At 38.7% G+C, this 19,627-nt stretch overlaps 2 protein-coding genes across 3 annotated transcripts in view; both read right to left on the minus strand.

Moving 5' to 3' along the window:
- Positions 1-430: 430 nt before the first annotated feature.
- On the minus strand, positions 431-9,112 carry LOC112995771 (SET domain-containing protein 9). The gene is made up of 6 exons (XM_064501400.1): positions 8,866-9,112; positions 7,710-8,074; positions 6,113-6,236; positions 5,086-5,201; positions 3,941-4,046; positions 431-2,748 (listed from the first exon to the last, which is right to left on the minus strand). The coding sequence occupies exons 1-6, from the start codon at positions 8,949-8,951 to the stop codon at positions 2,661-2,663; spliced, it is 885 nt and encodes a 294-aa protein (XP_064357470.1). The 5' UTR covers positions 8,952-9,112; the 3' UTR covers positions 431-2,660.
- A 3,450-nt stretch (positions 9,113-12,562) lies between these two features.
- LOC135324996 (mitogen-activated protein kinase kinase kinase 1-like) overlaps positions 12,563-19,627 on the minus strand; it is a 61,356-nt gene continuing 54,291 nt past the window's right edge. For both annotated transcript variants that reach the window (XM_064502269.1, XM_064502268.1), the window contains exons 17-20: positions 18,484-18,615; positions 17,270-17,412; positions 16,623-16,754; positions 12,563-15,304 (exon numbers count right to left, since the gene is read on the minus strand). In XM_064502269.1, the coding sequence (XP_064358339.1) occupies positions 15,155-15,304; positions 16,623-16,754; positions 17,270-17,412; positions 18,484-18,615 (557 nt within the window). In that variant the 3' untranslated portion in view covers positions 12,563-15,154. The remainder of the gene's footprint in view (positions 15,305-16,622; positions 16,755-17,269; positions 17,413-18,483; positions 18,616-19,627) is intronic.

Genomic DNA, 19,627 nt, shown 5'->3' on the forward strand with positions numbered 1-19,627 from the left:
TCTGTATCTCTCTTACACTGGGGAACCCAGAACAGGACACATCTCATTTTAACTAATCAAATCTTAATTTGTCACACTGCATGCACATCACTTCTTAAAATCAAAATAAACTGTGTTGTATGGGTGGAAGACTTACAGATGGGCTCAGATCTTCAAAGGCATTTAGAAGTCTAACATCTCACAAAATCAACTGGAGACTGGTGCCTAAATGCTCTCATTGAAGGTCAATGCATCACAACTGGCATTAAATCTAAACATTAATTATCTCCTGAACTACTAAAGTATTTTAACACATGTGCAGACTGTAAGTTCACATCTGGTAGAAGGACCTTACAGATTCAGCACAGAAGCAAATGAAACTGTCCTCCATTTTAGCTCAGTTTGATTTTTCTTTCCGTTGTCTACCATTAAATGTACAGGCAATATAGAATTAGTTCAGTCAGTCTGTATTTTTAGGGAATTACAATGAAAATTCTCAGGCAAATCATCTTTGAAGACAGATACTGTCTTTATTGTTCATTCTTCTGTGCAGTCCCAATGTCATGCTTCTTGCTATTTGGAAGTACCACCTGACTGTACCTCTTCCTCCTACCAGCTTTTGGCTTTCTATAGCCAGCAGCAGACAGAAATCAATTGCTGTTGTCAGTCCCAGGCCAGGTCCTGCTTCCCTTCATGTTGGATCAGTCCCTAAGGCAGGCTGCTGGGCTTCAGGATTTCAGCAAGGAGAAACCAGTCCCATGTGTCTTGTTTGCGATACACAGCCTGCATTTCAGCACTGTAATCCTCTACTACTGTGTGGCATTCACATCCAGGAGAGCACAACCATGCTTAATAAATTAGTTGTAAACATAGGTACCTCAGTTGTCAGACAGGAGTATACTTTCAAATCTGGTCACTTTAAAATGATTAACAAATGTATAAGGGAGATAGCTATAGCAATCCATGCCTTTGCATGACAGCATCTCAGCCTAGAGAAATGGCAATAGCACCGGCCAGCTGAAACTTGCATGTTGAAACTAGTATCCACCACCCACCCATAAACCTTGACTAATATGCAAGCAAAACAAAAGCCACAGTAACTTTTATTGCTTTGTTACCTCCTTGAGCTAAGCAACACTGCAGGCACCCTGACAAACAGTCTTCTCTTCAGAGATCAAGAGATGCTCAATAAGCTCCTCCCAGAAGGAGCTAAGGGGAAAAGGCTCTGGAGAGAAGGGACCTTCCGAGTGGTGGAGGATCAGTGTCCTCTTCAGTGGATTGGAGATCACCACCTGCTCTGATCTGTTATCACAGTGAAGACACAATAAGAACTGTCACTAGAAGTGTCTCCAGCATCTCCATAAAGCTTGTACAGCCTGTGCTGAGCCCCATGCCATGGTGCCATAGCTCTGCTGTTCAAATTTGCCTGAAAGAGCTGGCCTTCTCTGGCTGAGGACTTCCAGATGAGTATGAAAGACAAGCTGCAGGTATGGAAGTAGACCAATAAAGGTGCTGAAAAGCTTTGTCTTCTGCAAAGGGGACTAGCTGCTTCTGCAGCTAAGGCCCCCTTGCCTCCCTGGTCACCACCAGTTTGGTTAGAAGACACCACTTCCCATTCCTCTTCTCTTGTGAGCTTACGCCAACCTCAAATTCATTCAGAGGCTTGCTTAGACTTCTGCAGCAAAGACATGGATTATTTTTATTTCCCAAGAAAGCTGTTTAGCCTGACCCAAAGATTGACAAGCTGCCTCTTGTTTACTTTGTGAAAACAGTTTGCAGACAGCATCAAGAATTAATGTAGGAATGCCTGGCTCTGCTTATGCCAGTAACTCATTAAAAAATACATAACATTTGTTTGGCATCACTTCCTCTAGTTACTCTGTAACATGAAGTTCTCCCTCTCTGAGAATAAAAGCTATGAAAGATGACACATGCCAGGAAACTTCAGCTGAACCACAGAAATTAGGGTTGGAAGGGACCTCAGGATATAATATAGTCCTTCCTCCTGCCCCAAGAAAGAGATAGGTAAAGTAAATGGCTTAAGTCAGCCTGTTTGTGACAGTGCACCATGCAGGTACGTCAGAAGTGCATACTGACACTCCTCCAGAAGGCTTCATACAAGATTCGGGCAACTGGGTACATTGAAATACTTTCTAAAAGAGAGAAGATAACAAAGGGAATGGAACCAACTCCAAGGAAAACTCAAACAGGAACTAACAATCACCATAAAATGCTGAAGATCACCTGAGGAATACATAACTAAAGGGGGGTGATTTTTACAAATTATGTCCATTGTAAGCATGAGAATGAAACGGCAAAAGATTAAAACTGAGTCACAGTTATGGACAACTAAACAAACCAGAAGATGAAATGACATGTCTAGAACTTACATTTTAACTCTATGAGCTGTTGTATGGACAGCTGAAAACCAGTAAATTTTAAATAATACTGGGCAGCTGAGAACGTAATGATGCCGCTGAGAACATAATGATGTAAACAGCTTAAACCTTCACCTCTGCATCAAATGTGGAGTATTTGCAGAGAAATACAAGCCTGCAGCTCACCTTCTAAATGGCAAAGCACAGCTCTCCATTATACTAAGATGCTTACAAAGCTTGAAGTACATACACAATTAATTTATTTTAATAAAACAGATTTCTCCAGTCCCTCAACCTATTAATTCAGTTGACAACAGTGAAGTAATTGGAGAAAAGTTCTTCTCCTTGCTTGATGTCTCTGAGAGTAACAAGCACTACACACCTCAGGTGGCTGTAGGAAAAAAAAAAGAAAAGCAAAACATGGGAAAGTGAACAATTAGATTTCACTTTTAATTTCTTAAATTATTCATACCAAAGAGCTAAAACAATGACTCCATCTAGATTATTTCTGAGAGTAACATGCATAAGAGGCAAGCCATGCAGCCTGTGAAAACAATGTTGATATAGAGATTGCAAATGTAAGTAAAAACGGTATCATTACCAAAAAAAAGCACAGCCCACGTGCGTACGGGCAAATAATGTTTCCACTCATACAGCTATTCAGAAATGAAATGGACTAGTCAAGACACGGGAAAAAGACACTAATACTGTCAGGATAAGAGGCTACAGGAAGGTTAATGGAGCAGAAACCTTTCTTCCAAACATGCCTACCCACAGGTGCTGGTTGGCTAAACCCACTCTTAGCCAAACAACATCCAGAAAGACAATTCTGAACTGAAATCAGTCTCCTGCTGTAATGTACACTGACGGGTGACTTCTCCATAAACGTTATGCTAACATTCGCGGCTAGCAAAGTTTTTTGTATGACCAATTTAGGAATACCTTCCTCTTCAAGTTTCACAAATAAATGAGCATGTGCTAAAGCTGGAAGATGTGATCTAGGGAGGAGGGTACACTCTTCTGATGATGCTGGATGTGAAAGTGAAGAACACCATCACCCCAGACAGTCCCCACTATTCAGAAATGTAGTGCTCCCCCATTTTGAAACAAATCAAACAAGAAGATTAGCAAGGACTACAAGCTCCTTTACAAGAGAGAAAAAGATTTATAAATTAGATTACCAAAGTTATTAGAACTCTAAACATCAAGATGAGCAGCTAGAAGCTATCTACATTTGAAATATATAGTGAAAAACACTATTATGGTAATAAAAGTAAAATATAAGTAGTGATTTACAGGATTCACAAATCACACTGTAGTGCAACCATGGCTTGTAAAACTGTCTTCTGATCTATGCTGATGTCATTTGTGAAGCTGTAGAAAAAAGGAACAAAAAGAAATAGGGAGTCCTGTAATTTGCTTAAAATGGGTCACCCTGAAGAGCTAACACTTTTCCTTACATATGCACACTTTCAGGTAACTCATCTTTATATAGGAAAACTTTCCTCTTCAACCATGTTGGTCTTCATATACAGCATACTTTTCACCATGCAAATCTATGAACTCTTTGATTCACTGCTAACCTCTGCATGTCATGGCTGTAGAGGATGTTCGGAAGATACTGTTTCAGTTCTACTGGAAAAGATCCTGGCACATCAAACTCCTGATAACAGACATTGGCTGCTTTTTCTAGGAAAAAGAAAAAAAATGACTCTATGATACTAGAGATTTAGAGATGTGTAAAAAGATCAAATATACTGCTGCAAAAGTAGCACCTGCTTCATCAGGCCTGAAAACCATGCTGAAGTTACTTGTAAGTTTGATTGTAAGTTTTAAAAAAAATAGTAAAAATAGTTATCCTGGTGTCAATTTTCATGGTGGCAAAAGGTGTCATAAAGACAGCCAGGGAGAAAAGCACCATCCATCCAGCAGAGACAGGGGAGTTTTCTTTACATGGACTTTGGACCAGGAAGAAACAGTTACATGGGACAGAACTTTGTCTCCATTCCTGTCAGCAGCTGGTTCAGTATTCCAGCTGCCTTCCCTGATGCTAATTTGGGGCAGGATATTATGAGTGTAATATAGGCTCTGCAAGCCACTTACAGGCTAGGTTTGGTAGCCATTAAACTTTCAATATTTCACAGCCATACCCATGAGCCACTTACTCCCCTAAACCTCAGGACCAACATATTTTGTGAGGAGGAAGAAATAAATAGTTCCTCTCTTCATGTCCCACAGCTATGCCATAACAAGTTTCCTACATTTTGTGTGGACGCTGTTTATTTCTTAAAGAAGTCTAAAAAATGTCATAATGCAAACTTAGCAGTGTACATGTTGTTTTGCATATGGCTTTCTCAAGAAGCCTATAGGAACGACACTGCAACTCTGTGGACCACCTCAGTCCTTCCCTAGATATCCTTTCCCATTGTCTCACATTTTGGGATGAGTCCCTCTTATTCTGCAGACCAGCAGGGTGACATCTTGGGGAGTCAGTGAGAAAAACACAAGGATATTTGAAGAGCTGCTGCACTGAAGGATTCTACCACCCAACTGTTTTAAGAAGCCACAGAAATTCTTTATCCCATAACAGTGGTTTTTTTTTAAAAAAAAAACAGCCAAACAGCAGTTTTGCCCCCTGACATCAGTTTCTGACTCTCCATCTCACTCCCAAAGTAATTTATACCCATAAAGTCAAACTCAAGTCTGGGAAATCTACCTGGCAACTTACCATGTGAGCAGTTGTTAACATACTGTCCCACCGCCAGTGGGTTTTGCAGGGCAGCCGTGAGCCATGTCACATCACTCATTTGAAATGGGCCAAGTTGATCTCTCCTGCTGCAAGACCTGGAATGACCCACAGCATTAACTTGAATCACTGTTCCTTCCCTTGACAGGTGATCTGTACTTCTACCTGAAGAAACAGCCATGGTAGCTTGGTAAAGTTACAGCTGTCCAATCCACTGGTGGATACAATTATACTTGAAAAAAATCTTCATGATACTTTAAAAAATACAGTAAAACCTTCCATCAGTGTGTGGTTTCTATCTGACTCTACTGGAGAAGCCAGCATGAAAACACCATGTACAACATCAGAAATCTGTATCAAACATTACCATTATGGAACTGTCAACACATCTTGTTCACCTCTAGAGGTGTGAAGACTCATTGCAATACCAATTTCAAATTCATACCAAGAGTTCAAAACAGGTACAGATAGGCCCTCATTACACTTTTTGCTTTTTATTCATAAGATTTTAGTTGTTACATTTGCACTCTACACATTACATTTGCTACACATCACATTTCAATGGGAGCTAGAACAGTCATGTACATGGCAGCCTTAGGCTTGCTGTGAAAGCTTACTGCTTCCACATTATGTGCTGTTCATCTCTAGACCAGTGCCAGAGTTGCCAGACTGACCCTTTAGGTGTTAGCAAGTCCATACAGAGGCTTTTTTTCTTAGGAAAAAAAAAAGCTCAGAAATATTTTGAAAATGGTATGTCACATTCCACTCCTATTAAAACTATTTTTTTCTACAAAAGACAGTCTCTGTACATTGGTTTTCATCAGAAAGCATCCTGTTGTATTTACAGATGGAGATACAAGTGCTGGGCTGTTTGTATTACAACATGAGACACACAGAAATGGATGATATTCACAGAAACGTATCCCAATTTAGGGTCAAACAGCATTATTAGTACCACCTTTTAAAATATCAGCTGAGTGACATTCCCCTGTTTCTTTTGAGGACTTACCTGTACACTGCTCTGGATAGTCCTTTGTCATTCCCATCAATAAGAACACCATCTATGCACCTAAAAATAAAGGGATTGCCAAGGGACTGGAAAAAGATGGGTTCATACTTTCTGTACACTGTACCTGTTACAAGACAGATATGATTATTTCAGAAGAAAGTAAGTTAAACTGTCAGAATAGGTTTACCCAAAGGAGACAGAGTGGGTAGAAGAAAACTCTTTTTGCTTCTTTACTACTACTGTGTGAGAAAACACTTTGCAAAGTGCACAGAGACAGCAAAGATCCCCTCACCTCCTCCCCCTCCAAATCAGAGGTTTTGACTGATACAAGAGAGGGAAAATGCCAAAACAAGGAGGAGAACAGGCAAACCATTTCAGCAGAATATGCTCCAAATATCTGGACAGGATTTAACCTGGCCTGGCTGGGTTCAAAGCGCAGACTGAACAAGTCAGAGGGAGAGGCTGGCTTGCAATTTTTCATGACATTGTAGCATCCTTCATACCCATTACCTCTTCAGCAACCCTCTGCAGAAAACCTGGGTTGAAATCTTGCAAGGAGCTAGGTGGAGAAGGCCCTGCTGGCAGGCTACACTTGCTGCCAAACAACAGGCAGGACAGCACAGACCTGTTATCTCCACAGGGTCCCTCCCACAGCCAGCAGCCCTGCAGTTTCTTTCCTACCCCTGAAAAAGGAAGGCATTTCAGCAGCTCATCCTCTTGTTATGTTAGATTTTCTGGCAGGAATGATATGCTCTCAGTGAGTCGATATTCACTTTTAATGTGTGTCTGAAGAGGGCTGCAGGGTTGCAAGTTAATTCCCTGTGATTTTTAGTTGATATTTGCTCAGTTTACAAGTCAAAGCTAACAGCCAGATACTCAAATGCTCAGACTGGTCCTAACCCTGTCCCACTGGCAAAAGCTACAGGGACCACATATGGTGGATGATTCTGTTGACAAAATGAAACAGAAACAAATCCAAAGCATTTCAACGGAGCTGTACTAGCTCAGCCATACTGACAGAATTATAAATCCCTTTAAGCAATATAAGCAAGTAGAGTTCCAAGAAATAAGGAGAAGGAACAGAGAAGTGCTGATCTGCCAAACATACTTTAGGGAGGAGAGTTTCACTGAATAAGAGTTTTACTTTCATTCTCTAATCTGTATTTCTGTGCTTTGAAAAAATTGGTAATCTGACTGCTGATCTGTATGGAGACCTCAAAACCCCAGTTTTGCAAGCATTTCCCCAAAAGAGAAATCCCAAAGAATCAAACTGTTTTCTTCATCTCTGCAAAATTACTCCTGCGCATTTGTTTAAGGAATCTGGATCAATTTTCAATCAGCTAAAAATCACACCTTGAGTATTCAAAGGTTTGTAAAAAACAAAACAACCTCCCCCCACCAGAATATTGCTTTCCTTATTTTGAAAATAACTCTAGTCAGTTTATACACAGAAATATTCACCATAACTTGTGATTTTGTTAAAGAATGACAGAAATAAAACCTGTAAAATAAAAACTGGTGTGGAACTTTGGCAGTACAATTAGATGGTTGGAAAACACACCTAACTTATTCAGAAATAAGAATAACATTTCATTACCAGGATACATAGACACAACGGTCCCTTTTGGCACAAAACCCTTGGTAACAAAGACTCCAGTTCCAGCAGAAACCAGTGAACTTCGGTCTCGAGTAATACTGAACCCCAGTGTATTAAACAGAACTTCCTCTGGACTAAACATGTGTTGACTCTCGTGGTTACATGATTTTACTTTTGATCTCTCCAGCTCAACAGTCAGTAGTTCCAGATATTTACATTTAATTTCAGGAAGTAAGGCCAAGATACGTGTTTGTCTACTAAAGTCATTTACAAACAGAGCTTTAAATACTTTCAGTAGTGTTGCAAAGACATCTTCATCAGTGATAATTTTGTCTTGGGAGTTTTCTGGAACATATCGGAGGGTCCTGTAAAGAAAATAAACATTTTAAGATGACATTTTTCCTGAAAGAAATATAAGAGAGATGTTTTACAGGAGCAAAGAAAAAGTTATCTGTGCGATTGCTTTAAGCAAATCAAAACCGTAGAGAAGATAGTTTCATACCTTTCCACCTACAAAACCACCATCTGATGTATTTACAGCAACAGATAAGCTGGTTAAACACCACTGAGATCTTAGTGACTGTCTTATCAAACATTCATTATAGTTTCAGTGAAAATTAGCAATAATTTTTATACTGATTAGGGGAATTTTAATTTAAGCTACATATAATGATATTCTAGCCATTTAAATTCAAATTAGAACTATCTTTTACCTTTAAAAAGAGACCAGACATATCATCCCGTTGTAAAAAAAATAATAATAAAAATATCCATCTGGCTACTTCCAGCATTGGTTTTAATGTTAAACACTATTATAAATTATCCAATTTTTATGCGAAGTGACACAGAAAACTGAAACAGTTTTTCAAAGAAACTAAGCCCTAGTGAAAAACTAAACAGACTGTGTTGCTGCGGACCCTCCAATTATTTAAAAAAAAAAAAAAAAAAAAAAACCACACACAAGAGGAATTAACTCAGGGTCCTCGACAACCTTCAGTAAAGAAAGGCCCCGCACCGGGGGTGCGCAGCGGCTTCGCACTCAGCGGCGCTGCGGGGCCGGGGCCGCCTGCGGGCCGCGCCGCTCCCTCCCGCCCGCCGCCGCCGCGCAGGGCCGCGCCCCCCGCCCGCCCGCCCGCAGCGGGCCCGGCCGCCTCACCTGCGCTTGCGGCGGAGGTTGAGCGCGACCCAGGGCACGAAGCGGTACTTGTAGGAGTCCCAGCGCCGCCGCAGGGCGCGGAGCATGGCGCGGCGGCGCAGCCAACCGCCGCCCCGGCGTGCAGGGGGCGGGCGCTGCGCAGACGTCGGCCGCGGCTCGCAGGCAGCCGGGGCGGCGGCTGCAGCCTTCCCTAGCGGCTCGGCCGCGGCCCCCGCCTTTGCCTACGCGTTGCTAAACGCGCCGCAGCGGCGCGTGACACCGGGCCCCGCCGCGCAAGATGGCGGCGGCGCCGCTGCCCGCTCACCGAGTGCCGTGTCAGGTAAACGACAGCCGCGTCCGACCTGCGCCAGCCGCGGGCACAAGCAGGCAGCTGCTTTTCCCTCGCTCGATTTCTCCTCAGGACTGCAGGACCCGTAGCAGCGGGGCTGTGGGGTGCTGGAAATACGCTGCAGCCTTTCCAGTTGAGCCAGGAGTCCCACACACCGTACATGTACTGTGTCATGGGTATTGACTGCAACGGTCTTCCTAAATACACTCAGGTATCTTTGGAGGTTTACCTTTCTAAGGCCCAAGACCTGCTTGGTGCTCTTATGAGCAAGGTATTTCATTCTGCTAAATGCCCCCAAATTATTCTTTACACATTACAAGTCGAGGACCTGTTACAAGCTCTCAAGCTCAAGAACAGCCTTATCACCGCCTTCGCCGCTGCCCCGCACAGACTGTTGTAATCGTCTTCTACTTGCAAGCAAGGAGCACCAAAGAGTCAGACAGCTGCTCCGTCCACACACTCCTAGCTGCGGCACAAGCCCTGGCACCAGGGCACAGTAGCACAGAACAGCATTTCATCAGGACAGAAAGTCAGGACTGTCAGACAGAAAGTAGAGACGTAGTGTTTCACTATTACATTGGAAGCAGCTCTACAGCAACCTTCAAATTGGTTTAAAACAGCCCTTGGTATACTCTCTCATACACCCACTAACTGTTTACGTGAATACTGACTTCAGTGATTAGCTGAACTCCAAGTTTGCCCTTCCTGTAGGCAACAATGGATTAACATACTTTAATTTGATTTAAAAACTGAGCACCCTCCTTCCACTACTAACTTCCAATACTAACTTCAGGCATGGGCTCCACAGCGCAAAATGGGGCAGAATTACCATAGAAAGAACATGACAGCAGTGGCATAGGTACTAGCCAACTCCCTAGTTATTTATACTTCCATGTAGCAATAAATACACCTGTACTTGTACTGCGCATCATTTTAAAGGCCAAAGGTACATATTCAGTTCCTCTGAAAAGATGCAAATGTAGAAGATACTATTTTTCCTGGAGTGATGGATAAAGATACATTGCTTATATTATGGATGAAATAGGTAGGATGATATCCTCACTGAATGAGAGGGTAGAGAAACAAATCAAGTCCTGTGCCTTAAAAACATAACCCTGCAAGCTGCACAGCCAGTGAAGTCTTGTATTCTGTAGCTATGTGACCATCTTAATGTTCAGGTTCAGTAAAATGTGAAAGCTCTTCCACTCCCCCCACCCCCCAAAATCCAAGACAAAATGCACTCTTTTCTGTAATTAAGGTGCTCCTAGTAACTTTCTCTTTTTCCCCTCCCTCTTATGCTTAAGGATTTGAACTCACACTGCAACAGCAGGAATTTCTTTTTTTTGGGGGGGGGGGGGGAAGACAGACTGATTTGGTCTCCCTTCTCTACTAAGGTATCAACTTTCATAAAACTTGTATCTTTGGATACTGATCCTAGTTTGCAATTTTAGTTAGAAACTGCCAAGGAAGTTAGAAGTTACTGGAAAAATAAGACAGAACATGACAGCATGCATTTGACTTTCTTAGGAAACCAGTTTAAAAATTAATCATAAGGGGCTTGCATTTGAGAATTGGTTTGGGGGTGAACAGAGAAAGCAAGCCTTAAGTTACTGTCGAGGTTTATTTTCCTATATCTGGATCTGAACTTTTGCCAAGGGTTCAAAATTTTGAGAGTCAGGCCCACCAAAGTGGTAAGGCAAGCAAGAAGACTCACTTCTAGCATGAGCCTTGGAAGTATTTATAAATTGCTTCTTGATTTACTGCATATTCACTTTACTGCTATCCTTGGTCTTGCACATCTTTTCCAAGAAAGGGAACTGAACAACAACGTACTACAAACTGAATTCAGGGGAATAAAAGGAAACAGCACAGTATGTCAGACTGAGCCTCAGCCCTAGGCTGGGTGAAAGTGCTTTCCTGCCATCTTCTGGACTTTCTTGGTAATGACATGGAAAAAAGGTCAACTTGCAACTGAAATTCTAAATTTATGCAGCTATGTATTAAAGTTTTAATGAGAAAATAACATGCACTTATGCCACAAGATATGCAAGAGAACACTGTATCGTGGCTCTTAAAAGAACAACTGTCATATTTGTGATTCAGCTCATTTAGGAACAGTGAGAGGAAAATTTAATTAGGGAAAGACTGTGTTCACTTTTGAGAGAGTGTAAGGGCAAAATAACCATGTACCCGAGTTAACCACTTGGGATGTGTAAAGAGGAAATACATTACCCTCATGACATTCCAGTGAGCTCTGAAAGCAAAAGTTCTTCTCCACAAGAACCAGCAGAGATGACACACTGTCAAACCAACCTATAACCACCAGATAGAACACTGAATGGGGTTATTCCCACCACAGATATCAACATGAGCACAACTCACTGTCTGCCTGTAGAAGAACAGAGTGTTTCCTTTGCAAACTAAGCCATTTAGTTCCCTAAGTATGCATCCTTGACACCTACTGCCAACTGCAGGGGACAGGTGATCTCTGCCTTCCCTTGTTCCTAAAAAGGAGCCATTACAGCAACCACCAACAAGCAACATTCTAACTATCACAGTATTGTAAAATTCAAGAGTTCTACAGTAGATTAAATGAAGGAAAAATATCTCACTTGATTTATCTTTTATTTAACCCTTGTCATATATTTTTCCTAAATTCCTGTTAATGTATTTTCAGCTTTTAAAAATTGGATATTAGAGCTTAATTAAAGACTGCTGCTGCCAAGTTTTACTGCTGAACTGATACATTAATCTGTATTTACAGAAAATCACATGAGTAACGGAACATATAAAAGAGACCGTTCCTTCAAAGTGTGGAGTTCAGTACAAAACAGACTGCAGAATGCTTAAGCTTAATTTTCAACTTTAAAATGTAGAAAAATTCAAGCGAAAGACAAGCAACTGAAAGAAGTCCTACCTTTGCTATACATTTTGGATTACCTGAATATGAGAAAGGTTTGTTATGATTGCTACTTAAATCAGAAACAATAGAATCACTTCACTAAAAAACATAAAACAGCACATTAACTTCCAAGACATACCTTAATGGCTCCAGAACTGGTGTAAACCAAATCCACTCACCTGACTTGGCAATGAATAACTAAACTTCTGTAGCAATGCAGAACTTAATCATTTAATGTTTGATCTAAAGACATAAGCAAAATAAGGTTCATAGAGAATTATTCTACCAGAAATTCCTATCTTTATTATCAATTTTTTTTTTTTTTAGTCTTTGTTGCAACCCTTTATCTCGGCCATCTTAGGTATACTAAGAAAGAAATACATCAGCTTATATTCATATGGATCATTTCATATTAGACACTAAATTTTACTGTATCAAGTGTCGCATATGAAGTGTGTAAAAAACAATGAAGTGTACCAGAAATACTTTATTCACATTGGTAAATTGAAAATATTTACATTACAAACAAAGAACATTTTTTTTCCAAAAACTTTTATTTACTATAAAGACAAAACCACCAAAATAGGTACAAATTATACTATATAAAATTGGTTCAATGGGGTAAAAACTTTTAATTAAAATATCTTGATATATTTAAAATAACAAAGGATACAATGAAGCCAAATTTCTTAACCCAGAGATTTCTGTAAAATTTGCTTGCACAGTAAGGTGCTAATAGAAGTTAGCCCTTAAGCCCTGGAAGTCTTAGGAATCAGTCACATAGCAAATATAATTTCATTGTGAAAGTGAACTTTGGTAGAAGAAACTCTATAGGACACCTGAGGTAGTAGAAACTGGAATAAACAGCAGTAGACGTTATTTACAACTTAAGTACCAAATAACATTAAGAACACAAAAAATAATTACACAATACAATTTTCAGTCCAGCTTTGATCCAAAGAAAATAAGAATATTACATCACATCTGCATTTTAAAAACACCACAATTACCAGCAAGCTGAGGGAAACGCAAACAAACTCAAACAAAATGCATTTGGACATCTAGAGGCAGTTTGAGTTTGAAATGTGGTAGGCATGGTGATCTACAAAGTAATACTGATTAGCTGAGGTTCATCAGTTTATACAGTTTACATTTCTGCCAGAAACAGTATTAATCTGACAACTGATCTTCCAGTACATGAATTGGCAAGAGTGCATCCTTTAAAGCTTGCACGTAAGAAAGACTTGGAAACAATCTTATTAGAATGAGAAATTCTAAAGTGGTCAAAAAAGTCAAGTACAAAACAGTTAGAGCTACCAAACTTCACATTTCGGTATTATCTTTTTAACTCTTCAAAGTCTGCCAATCTTCCAAAACAAAGGAATGTAAAATTTCCAAAAGAAATACACATTCACAACTAATGACACTGCTTTTTATTAGTATGAGCACTATCATTCCTGTAAACTTATCTTTAAGATGTTTTACTTCCAATTTGTATTGTACATTTTTAATGTACTATAGCTTATTTAGCTTGTCCTGAGTCTTTGAAAATAACCAATTCTATTTCAGTCCAACAATTCAACTGGCTTCTGAAGAGTTAAAACATGAACAGTATTTTTTTTTAAATGGATTAAACACAATCAGTACTTGATTTAAAAAGATCCCCCCTCTTAAGCAAAAGAAAAGCTGCCATTTTCCTTCAGAATTACATGCATCAGAATCTAAAAACCTGCCTTTAAAATCATTTAAAAACTGTATTTCTTTTTTTTTTAAAAAAAAGACACTTGCTAAAAAACACGAGTTTTGTACTACAGGTGAAGCTTTACTTCACATTTTACTTTATCTTGGTTTTGAAGTCCAAGCATATTTCTTGTTAAAATAAATACCTTTCTTATGGTAATACTTTTAACATTTTCAAATTAAATGATCGCTAGTGGCTACAGTAAATAGATGATGTATGGCAGAAGGAAAACAGCAGGTAAAATTTGTTATCAGTGGAGAACATGACCTCAATTTTGTTGCACAAAGAATGAGATATACTCATAGTTGGCACCTGGTCCCACTGAAGTACAGGAGAAAGCCTCCTGTAAACTTTAATGGGAGCTGGTTTTGGGTGCTTTGACATGGAACTTGTCTACATATTTTGCCAGAAGAAACTGCTATATGAAAAGAAGGCTCAACATTTAACACGATTCAGATTGTAAGTTGTTTTATGCATAACAATCTTAGTTTCTTCTGTGTTTTTTTTTTTTTTTTTTAAATAACCTGCACTAGCAGAGCTTGAAACACTGACCTGAAGGTGGCCTCTTATTTTATTCCAGATTTCAAGCAAACCTTTTTCAAAACTCGTGTGTCAGCAAGATGTTCAGTGACACCGTTTGCACCTTTTTATAAAGGTTATTTTACAAGATCACCTTTCCCTGAACATTAAAAATACAATGAAAATACAAACCTTAATTTCAAAAGAAATTACATGGCCAGCAGTAAATGCACAGTGAACCACAACAGCCTCCTCTTACTTTAATGAAGGCAAAATGTTTTTAAGGTATCTATCAATGCTTTGTTATCCAGAAAACTTACTTTGTATAATGAAAAGGGACAGATACAAAACTTTCTTTTAACCAGTGCTGAAAACCCACTGTAATTGCAGAACCCTCTGCTTACATCTACATGATGTGAAATGGAACAGTGATTGCTATATTAAAATAGATCCTGAGCCCCTCAGCTGCTAATATTGCTGAAAAAGTGCTCCAAATAAAATAAAAATCACTTATCTGCTAAATAATCTTGCAGATTTAAAGAAACCTAGAGCCGGATGTTTAAAAAAGGCACAGTTTATGTTTTTCTGCTCAAGTTGTGAAATGTTACATACAGAGCTTAGGTAAAGATCTCGATTTGTCAATCACATACTTAGGTAGGGTCCTCCACTGGCCTTAAGTCCTTGATGCATCATTAAGGCCAGCAGAGTAATACAAGCTGCTGTGCTTAAGTGCACTGAAAGACAGGTATTGTATATTCAGTAGCATCTTCTTCAGTATATCAGCCTTTTACATAATTAGCTACCACGTAGTACGGAAGACTGGGTGTTTCAGCAGCTCCCTTGATGGGGGTCTGTCCTGAGGTTGAAGTTCTAAACACCGAAGAGTCACATCTCTTAAACCAGGAGACAGATGTGAAGGGATTGATGGAGCAGTAGTTGCACTAGCAATCTGAACAAATGGCAAATAGGATTTAGAAGTCAGTACTTCTTAAGAACCATCAAAATACGTCTCAGCAAGCTGATAGTTTTCAGCTAACCTCAGTTATACTATGAGCTTTTATTGACATATGGTATCTCCTACTGCAGTTTCTCTGCACATTGCATTATTGCTTCTGTTTTACAAAATTTACTTTTGGGGTCTTAAGTTCCCTTTATGCCTCTTTCCTCAATAACATATGCTCTCTCCTGCTTTTCATGGTCTCCATCTCTCTCCTTGCACTTTTCTCAAAGTTTTTTTTCTACAGCAAGATTATGCTGTAAACATCTGCTGAGCAGACCACAAGAAATACTGTTATGCCACACTTAGGTGTATTCTTTAGTCTACTACTTGACATCAGCCTTAAGTGGCATAATGCAAGCAAGCATGGAGATACATTAAGTTAAGGGATATTATGTTACGGTACGTTAAGCTGAGTATGCTCTCTTTCACTGTCTTCACTATATTTCTGCTACCAAAGTGCAGTCTTTCTCAGACGGAAGCGGCTCACTCTAAATTGATTTTGTTTTGCTCTACATCAAATTAAGAAAGATGATGCTTTATTGGGAACGCTAGGCTTTATTGGGAACACTAGGCTGACACCACCAGATTCACTCAGACACAGAATAGAGACACTTAAATCTCTTTCACAAGTGATTTGTAGTAAATTAGAACATTTGAAAATTGCTGTGCTATATCTGTTTTGTCAAAGTATTTTCTTCATTCATTCCTACTGTTCAATTAGATTTTTAAAAATAAATGTACCCAATTGATTTTAGTAAGAAACATGAATGCCAAAAACAGGTGAAAATACAATATTTATGTGGCATGTCATAATGATAAAACTCTTACAGCAAAATCTGAATACTAAATATCAGGTTTCACCAAAGGACATTCCCCATTAGGAAGTACAAATATACATATAAATGCTTTATGCCACTAGGAAACAGATCACTTCTCTTAGGCTCCCCTATTTTACAGGATTGCTCAGAGTCAGCATCAACTTCATTCCTATCTGTCTTTTTTTTTTTTTTTTTTCCCTGTTACATTATGTATTCATATCTTAAAAAACCTTTTCTGGAAATTATTGTTGGCAGCCTTTTTTTTAAACAATCAAATATAATTATGTTTGTTTTCAGTACTCATTTTGTACTAACAGCTCCAGTATAAAGACAGGGCAATTGTAAAAATCTCTGCTTGCAAAAGTTTATGAAACTTACATTGCTGTATATGAAATTAAGACTAATATCAGTGTCTTCTGTAGTACATTTGCAGCAACAAAGTACCTCACCTTAAATATCAAGGCAAGATGATTGGAGTGTTTTTCTGCATTCCAAGGAGGTTTAGCACAAGCCATTTCTATAACAACACAGCCAACGCTCCACACATCACAGCTCCTACCATATTGCTGACCTCTCAGAACCTGAACAGATAGACAAGTCAAAGCTCAGGTTAACCATTTCCAAGGCTCCAACTCTGATTTTTCAGTATCTAACTACTGCACATACAATCAAGTGCATTTCAGTTAATATTCTGGGTTAACAGTGACCAGTGATATAAATGCAGGCAAGATTTATATATCTCTACTGTAAAGTAGAGAACTCGGAAATAAAAAGGGGCCAGCAGAGAACTCGGAAATAAAAAGGGGCCAGATCAAGGGACAAAGCAAAGTATCTTGCAATTGTTAGCTTTTGACCAAATTGTCATTTGTGCTTTAGTAACAATACTCATAATACATCTCACAACAAGATACTTAGAACAACATGGGAAGCAAGAAATAGAAGTGTCCTTAATGCCATGTTTGTATCATTCCCATTCTTGAGGACAAGGACATTCTAAAATACATTTGAAACATTTACAGCAGTTTCCTCTGTTTGTATAAATTAGTGTAGAGTTCAGACAAACTTTTTGATGCAACTTCCAAAACTGGTTTCTTACCTCTGGTGCCATAAATGCAATAGTTCCCAATAACTGTCCCTGAAACTCCCCAGCACCAGTTCCTTTTGATGCCAGCCTGGCTGCAGCTCCAAAATCAGCAATTCTTAATCTATGACCTGTGCTGTCAATTAGCAAATTGGCACCTGTCAACAACATAAAAAACCCTGCTAGTTGGCTTTCTATCAAAGGCAAAAGAATGAACAGACAACCTCCCTCCCTCCCTCCAATTCAAAATTGTTAATAGTTTGATATTCCCCACCCCCAGTAGCAAGGAAATCTAGAAATTAGGGACAAAGTCTAATAATATGCCACTTTTCTGTTCTGCCTGAATGATACTGCACACAGCTTGAGGCCATCTGAGAGATTTAGAGAAGCAATCAAACTTTCAAAGTAGGGCAAACACAAGATTCTGGAATGATGCCTGGAACTGGGAGAAACAAAGAAAATGGTGATCCAAACTGCTCTGCTGCTCCCTATGAAATTTAAACTTTTTATCTGATCCTTAAGTAACCTTCTGAGTTGTCTTAAAAGGGAATTAAAGGCATAGAGAGATTTCCTATTTTAAGGAAAAATACAAAAAGCCGTAAGTTTGCCATCATTGTGTTGCTAGTTATCTGGATCTTTCTACTTTGTAGATAGTTACAGTGACATTAAAGGGAGTAAAAGGTTTCAAGACTGAGATTTCCTAGTAAAGTCCAAGTTTTGTTTGTTAAACTAAATCTCTTGGATATGCAAAAATCAAGTTAAACCCAAGAGTTTATACAGTATTAATAGGCCATATAAGTATCTCATAAACAAAACTCTATTTATGTTTAGTTAGGATGAAGGAAGAAAACCTACCAGAATATTTCTATGCATTAAAAACTTGACCTCGTTGTTTTGTCTTGTTCACAGATTTTGCTGTTATTTCAGGGTAAATATTTACGTGAATCTGACTAATCAGTTATTAAAACTATATGGTAGCTTGATATTTTATTTCAACTAGTCCAGAAAGCCAGTTTTCCTAAACCTTTGGCACAGGTAGCAAATATCCTCAAATATGCTATGAGCATTCTGACTAATTTCCATGGATTAAAGGTTAAGTGTGGTGAGATAAATCCAACAAAAATCCCACTCTTCAAATGGTATCCAAGAGAAGCAATAGGTCTTAAACAGGAAAATACACAGTGCTTTCTGAATACTACTTGTTAAATGACATTATAAATAATTTTTACCTTTTACATCTCTATGGATTATCTGATTCTCATGGAGGTAAGAAAGGCCACGTAACAGTTGTTCTGTATAATTAATAATTACTGATTCTTTGAAGGCTCCGTATTTACTTAATAAATGAGCGACTGAGCCTCCTAGAAGATAAAAATGGTACAGTTTAATCAACATTTATACTGGAGATTAGTAGAATGTAGCACTGCCTCCTAAAATTGGAGCTTGATATTGGTATTCTCAATTGACAACTAACTAGCTTTCTTACCCACCCCCACAAATATGTTAAAGAGTTCCACAGGCAAAGAGCAAAATACTCAATTACTTAGTTAACTTATACTCTTCTAGGTAGAAAGTAAAATTTTTAAAATATTTACACATGTGTGTGCACATACACACACACAAATATGTTAGTGTACCAGGTACTGTTGATGATTAGAAAAAACCCTACATATATTTATCCAGATCTTGCATTAAGTTTTTCAAGTAGTAGAAAACTAGCTCTCTCTAGGTCAATATATATGTGCAGCCTCCAGTGTATGTTCCCTCTGAGGATCTTAATTTGCTTTTGTTACCATTTAAGTATCAATATATATAAGTCTAGTATACACCCTAGGAAAAGCAGCATCTTCCTCTTTCTTTTCTAGAACTGATAAATAGATTTATCAAGTTTTTGGAGTTGCACTGTCCTTCTTAAAGTACTCTAATATAACCTAGGCTCAAATGATGTAACGAAATACCAGGAATTATCCTTATCTAAATAATACTATTCCAGAAGATCATATTTTATAAACATTTATTTTTTAAAGTCAGCTTGAGTTTCAAGAAAGTATTTTCTGCACCACTGCTTGTAACAACACATAGTTGGGCCTGCTGGTTAGCACTCTGTTATTACTAAGTGGTTTATGCCCCAGAAATGTGTGTTAAGGTACAATGCTTTATTTTGTAAGAAATAAGGATGTATAAAATAACAAATCTGGTCCCTTGATAGACTAGACAACACAGTCTCACAACATATAATGTCATTCATAAAGTTAATAAAACTCCATCTTAAGGTATATGTCCCCTGCTCTATACAATAATTAAAAGATCTCACAATTTACTAGTATATTACTACTTAATAGATTTAAGCTAAGATTTAAACATGTTCTTCCT

Source organism: Dromaius novaehollandiae, chromosome Z (genome assembly GCF_036370855.1).
Source record: "Dromaius novaehollandiae isolate bDroNov1 chromosome Z, bDroNov1.hap1, whole genome shotgun sequence".
NCBI classification, from domain to species: Eukaryota; Metazoa; Chordata; class Aves; order Casuariiformes; family Dromaiidae; genus Dromaius; species Dromaius novaehollandiae.

Coding starts and splice junctions, on each gene's coding strand:
- LOC112995771 (XM_064501400.1), bottom strand. CDS start 8,951: ATGCTCCGCGCCCTGCGGCGGCGCTGGGACTCCTACAAGTACCGCTTC. Junction 8,075..8,865: donor AACCTCCGCCGCAAGCGCAG/GTGAGGCGGCCG, acceptor TTTTCTTTACAG/GACCCTCCGATATGTTCCAG. Junction 5,202..6,112: donor CTATCCAGAGCAGTGTACAG/GTAAGTCCTCAA, acceptor GGGTCATTCCAG/GTCTTGCAGCAGGAGAGATC.